This window comes from Mizuhopecten yessoensis, unplaced genomic scaffold, assembly GCF_002113885.1.
Source record: "Mizuhopecten yessoensis strain PY_sf001 unplaced genomic scaffold, ASM211388v2 scaffold1419, whole genome shotgun sequence".
Classification (NCBI taxonomy): domain Eukaryota; kingdom Metazoa; phylum Mollusca; class Bivalvia; order Pectinida; family Pectinidae; genus Mizuhopecten; species Mizuhopecten yessoensis.
The window spans coordinates 318,577-324,811 of record NW_018404037.1 but is presented as its reverse complement, the minus strand read 5'-3'; the positions used below and the strand labels follow the sequence as shown (position 1 = coordinate 324,811).

The window sequence follows — 6,235 nt, the reverse complement described above, 5'->3', positions numbered from 1 at the left end:
AGCTGAAGCTATTAAACAACAGAAAAGCGAGTATGTGATGATTGAAAATCCAGATGATTTGACATTTCGACCAATAGTAGGCGGACCTAACAGTGTAACCCAACGGCTTAGTCATTTTGTTGACTTAATTTTGAAGCCACTTTGTTCTTCAGTGAGGAGTTTTATAAAAGACGATTTTGATTTTCTTAAACATTTGCCAAAATCTGTTCCTCCCAATTCTAAACTTGTATCTTTTGACGTCGTCAGCTTATATACAAATATTCCACATGATTTAGGAATTGAAGCTATTACGTATTGGCTTAAGAAACATCCAGATAAGATTGATAATCGTTTTGCTCATGAATTTATTATCAAATCCTTAGAAGTTATTTTGAAAAGAAATGTCTTTTATTTTGATGGCAATCACTACCAACAAATAAAGGGAACGGCCATGGGTACAAAAATGGCACCTACCTATGCAACACTTGTGTTAGGTTATTTGGAAGAGAAACTCTACACCAATATAGAATGTAAATATGGTAAAGTGTTTTCAGAATATGTACAAAACAATTTTTTTAGATTTTTAGATGATTGTTTTATTGCATGGCCTTCTGATATGTGTATTGACAAATTAAGTGAGGAAATGAATTCTCTACATCCGGCTATACGCTACACAATGGAAATGGATGAACATGTTTTACCCTTTTTGGATGTTTTAGTTAAATTAGAAAATGATAATATTGCAACTGATTTGTATTCAAAGCCTACTGATGCTCATAATTACTTAGATTTTTATTCAAATCATACTAAACATATTAAAATTAATATACCTTTTAATCTCGCATCTAGAATTGTAACAATTGTAAGTGACCCCAATATGCTGGATGTGCGACTTAAAGAACTCATGTTTTTCCTGAAGTCGCAGCATTATCCGGACGAGATTATTCGTAGTGGTGTAAATAGAGCTATAGAGAAGGGACCTTTTACATCCCGTGTAGAAGCCAACGATGACCAAGGAATTATTCCTTTTGTATCTACATACAATCCACATAATTTTGCTATGTACCCTATTGTAAAAACCAAAATCGATGACTTGCAGAGAACTAGCGTGCGTATGAAAAATGTTTTAGCTAAACATAGAATTATCAATAGTAAAAGACAACCCAAAAATCTCAAAAGGCTATTGAGTTTTTCCAAGTTTGAAACGAATCAAGCTGAACTTATTGTGTCTAAATGTAATTCGCCCAGATGTGGAACATGTAAAATAATTATTGAAGGTTCTACTTTTGTTTTCAAAAATGGATTTAAATTCACTGTACGTTCTAGTATGAATTGTAAGTCGAAGAATGTTATATATGCTATAGTGTGTGTTAAATGTTTGGAATTTTATATTGGCCAAACTGGGCGTGAACTACGTCAAAGAATGACTCTTCACAAGCAACAAACAATCCATGATGACCTTAGATTTTTACAAGTGAACAAACATATTCATAACTGTGCTAACAATAACTTCAAAGTGTTCCCTATTTACCAAATGCATTCATCTGATGTGATAAAGAGGGAAGTTAAGGAGTCGGAGTTAATGAAACTGTTGAAACCCAGTCTGAATAGTTCACATTAAATTCAACGTGTCATGCTTTAAGCAATTGCTGTGCTTTAAATATTATTGTTCATATTTTATTGTTGCCGTAAATGAAACAATTTGTATCTCCCGTATTTTTTATTGTTGGTAAGATCATAAAGTTATGCATTTGTCTAAGTAATGTAACGTCACAATTTAGCTTGTATTGTTGTTGACGTCATGGATTTATGTGTATGCCTTCTGTGACGTCATAATGACTTTGCATTATTGATGACGTCATACTTTCTTGTGTAAACAACTATGACCTCACAATACCTGTTTTCAAAATAAACAGTCTCCTGATGAACGGGGAATCAACCCGAGAAAGGCCTAGAGACGCTATCTCTGTCTTTTGTTCTATTTTTCATATTTAATTCCAACACAAGGACTTCTCAATGTTTTCTTTATAAAGGTTTATATATAAGGACTGTTCATATATATATATGAAGGTTTATATATAGGGACTGTTCATATATATATATATAAAGGTTTATATATAGGGACTGTTCATACAATGTATATATATAAAGGTTTATAGCCCCAAGACGGACGAAAGCGCTAGCCGATTATACTAGTCTTCGTGTTTTGTTTTATTTATAAAGGTTTATTATAGAGACTGTTTATATATATATATATAAAGGTTTATATTATAAAAACAGAAAAATGATCCTTACGGACGGAGAAATATTATAAAAAGAAAAATTCTCTTCAACGAGTCTTTAGTACTTTCATCTCTTCTTGGAGAATCTTCAGACTGTTTATTTGAAGTATATGTATATCTATACAAAGGTTTATATAAATAAAACAAAGCACGAACACTAGTATAATCGGCTTATATAGAGAGACTGGTCAGACGTGGCGGACACCATCACGTGGTATGACGTTGATATTTTTAATTCGTATCACACTGCTGTAAGCTAGTAGTAGTAAATAGTTTGTTCCTATTAAGCTACAATGCATATCGCACTCCAGTACGTCTATTTGTTTATTCGAGTTCCCATTTTAACCATTTTGCTATCGACACATTTCTGCGAATAGTAGACTCGGTTATATATTGTAATAGTCATTCTTGAGAAATGGTTGACGAAAGAGTAATTAAAATAAAACCAAATATGCATGTAAATCCATGGAGTATAGACCTAGCCATAGCATATTAAACATAACCATAATATCTTTGAAAATACGCAGCAGGAAAATCATCGTTTTCCTGTTTTAATCGTAAGCAAAATTATGAATAGTATTGTTATAGTATCTAACTATACTATATATATAGTATCTAACTATATATAGTATCTAACTATACTATATATATAGTATCTAACTATACTATATATATAGTATAGTTAGATACTATATATATAGTATCTAACTATACAATATATATAGTATCTAACTATACTATATATATAACTAATCTATAGTCGAACAGCACAAGCTGATATGAAATATGAGAGAAGTTATCAAACAGTTTAAGTCAAGATAGTATCACATATGTTAATTGTGCACATGAAGCTTTGTATCATCTTTGTATACTCTGTGTTTTGTTGATATTACAACTATCTCTATCTTGTTACAGGTTGTTCGAAGCAACGTCAACACCACGTGTAAGTGTCATGGCGTCTCGGGATCGTGCACAGTCCGCACGTGCTGGCAACAACTCTCTCCATTCCACAAAATCGGCAATATTTTAAAACGGAAGTATGAACGCGCTGTGAAAGTGGAAGTAGATAATAACATATCATACGGAAAGTATGAATTACCAAAAGGCGAAATATCTAATGAAATTCGCCCTAATACGTTTTTAAGTGCGTATGGAAGCAGCATGGTCTTTATGGATGATTCACCGAGTTACTGTTCCCGGAGTAGGTACTCTCTGGGAACAACTGGAAGGGAGTGTGATAAGGACCGGAACTGTGACGCCATATGTTGTGGGCGTGGCTACAATGTGCAAACAAAGGCGTATAACCGATCATGCGCATGTCAGGTAGTTTGGTGTTGTGACTTCCACTGTAAACAGTGTCTGTTTGAAGAAGAAGTCCACTTGTGTAAATAACATGCAGAAAGAGTAAGATGAATCAAATGTCTCAAACACGTAACAAATATATTGAACAGACGGTACACATTTAAAGCCACAAACTACACGTGCTTTTTGTCAAAACTATGCATCAATACACGCTTGGCCTGATGGGTATTATTCATCGAACCTATGACATCTTCATGTGCCAATTCATCGGATGTGTAAGACAGATCGTTGAGATAAATACGAAATGATCAGAAGTGTGTGGTCCTAGGTCCCGACACAGTGTCGTCGTCTATAACCCGCTTCAATTTGAAATATCGTTTGTTATTGTTTTGTCATGTGCATTTGTTTGGCCAGAAAGAGTTGTACAAGGGTTTCTTATGCATGAATATGAACAACTGACATCCGTATGATGAATGTCAGACTACTGTAAATCCATTATTTCAAGAAAATATGAATGTTTTAATTTTTAGAATTGACCATTAGGGAGCCTTTCATACATACAGCACTGTACTGTCACGTAGTACTAGTAGTAGGACACATCCTTGTATATACTGGCTTTTGAATATATGTTTTATGTACATATGTTATGTAATTTATGAAATAATGACAACATGTACAATACTTTGTTTTGTTACTAAGCAACGAACATAAATGTGCTCATTTCTCCTACAAATAACTTATTTTAACTTTTAGTCAATATTTGGTTTTACCTTGCCTGCCTATATGCATTAGATATATTAACTATATCACAGCTAGTTAACATACATGTTGCACGTGCAGATGATTGTTCATGTTTATATAAAATGCCACTTCAAACCAACAATAAGTAATTCGTTAATCACATCAACACGCAAAGTGTATTTGATAGTGTTCTCTGTAATATAATATTTGAAGAATAACTGAAATTATGGCCCCAGTTATGACCCCAATTTCTCAGAAAAAGAAGACTGAAAAACTACTAAAATTATGTATGAACTCTATTATTTTCGTTTTGCTTCAAACTAAATATAAATATATATATATATAATACAAATCGAAATAGGAATATATTGTCTGGAGATTTAAGGCACTAAAACCATTAGAATTAAAAACATAAACAATTAATGAACGTAAAATTCAGATTAGCAAGTTTATATAGATTTTTATATAAGTCAACCTTTGTTCAGACAAAGAATAGCTTGTAAACTCTGTTGGTATAATCTATATAAGATGTCAACTAACAGAAGTAAATACCTCGCAGCATAAATTTAAGTGTTGACTGATCCGGCTGGCTCGTTAGCTTTAAATTTATTGTATTCTGGACCAACATGGGATATCTTACATAGATACATAAAAGAATAATTTTCGGTAACAGTTACCGCCATGGCTTCTGTGTTAGAGTCTTACAGTTGCGGTCTCAATGTTGTCATGGTAAATATGTTCCGAATGGAGATTTTGTCACTCGAGTCTTTCATGGTTTTATTACATCTTTGCGTATTGCAGAGTTGTCTTCTCTTGTGAGCAGGTAATGATTGTTACGTCATTGGTTTGTGTGAGACAATTACGTCGTTTTCTCAAAAATTGATGACGTTACTCTCACAAACCAATGTCGTAACAATCAATACCTGCTCACAAGAGAATATTACTCTGCATACGCAAAGACGGAATAAGACTGGGTGAAGAAATCACAAATCTGGACGTTAAACATTGGCTGTTCATAATGATATAACCAGATTCTGATGTTTTGTATTTATATCAAGTTCGATCATTCTTATTCCTCTTTCACTATAATTAGATTCTGAACTGTACACCTTCATCTTCTGGTATTCAAAATCATCATCGTCAGCTACTTAGTATGATAGGCACGTTTAAGCATTGTTGTTGAAAACAAATTCATCTTAATACAAAGTTCATGTACGGTAAGGAGACCCGGCGCTCTACTGACGAAACTTTCCGTGTTCCAATTTGTTTAGCATTTTTCTGACTTCGAGTTTTGTCCTGATTTACTCAAATAAACAGATATACAAATGTATGCCACAGAATCATAATTCTTATAATATTTTTTTTTAACAAAATCTTCTGCGCGGAGAGAACCATTACCAGTTCCTTGATTATACAATAAAACAGTGAGTGACTCCACTGCGGTACTGGGCATAATGTTGGTATTTTGAATGCTTTGCAGTAAATAAAACTGGTTATAGTTTCAGAATGTTATAACTCTTAGAATTCTGTTTGTATAGACGAAAAAAGTAATTTAACAGGAAATTTACTTATCAATGCCTATCTACAATAAATGTGGTGGTACTCTCTATAGTAAAACAAATGGCATATCACACAGCATAGATGTTATAAAGACATTTGTAACAAGTTTGAAAATAGAATCGGCTTGAAAATAACAAATGATTTTCACCTCATTATCCATTGCATCATTAATTTATTCGTTTTTGTTAACCATTATGTAATATCTGTATCGAAAATTAACAGAAGATTCATGTCAAAAACGTCTGTGATATATTCATTAATCAGCCATGCTATCATTCATTGATGTGCGTTCTATCATTGTTACAGCTGTACTTAATATCACCTCATTACGTTTTACTGTAGACTTTGGTCATTTATCTCATATAGAAGAT

At 32.9% G+C, this 6,235-nt stretch overlaps 1 protein-coding gene across 2 annotated transcripts in view; it reads left to right on the top strand.

The window, feature by feature from the left end:
* Positions 1-5,155, top strand: part of LOC110462055 (protein Wnt-9a-like) — an 82,070-nt gene extending 76,915 nt beyond the window's left edge. For both annotated transcript variants that reach the window (XM_021515838.1, XM_021515847.1), the window contains one exon: positions 3,177-5,155. In XM_021515838.1, the coding sequence (XP_021371513.1) occupies positions 3,177-3,653 (477 nt within the window). In that variant the 3' untranslated portion in view covers positions 3,654-5,155. The remainder of the gene's footprint in view (positions 1-3,176) is intronic.
* Positions 5,156-6,235: the final 1,080 nt, after the last annotated feature.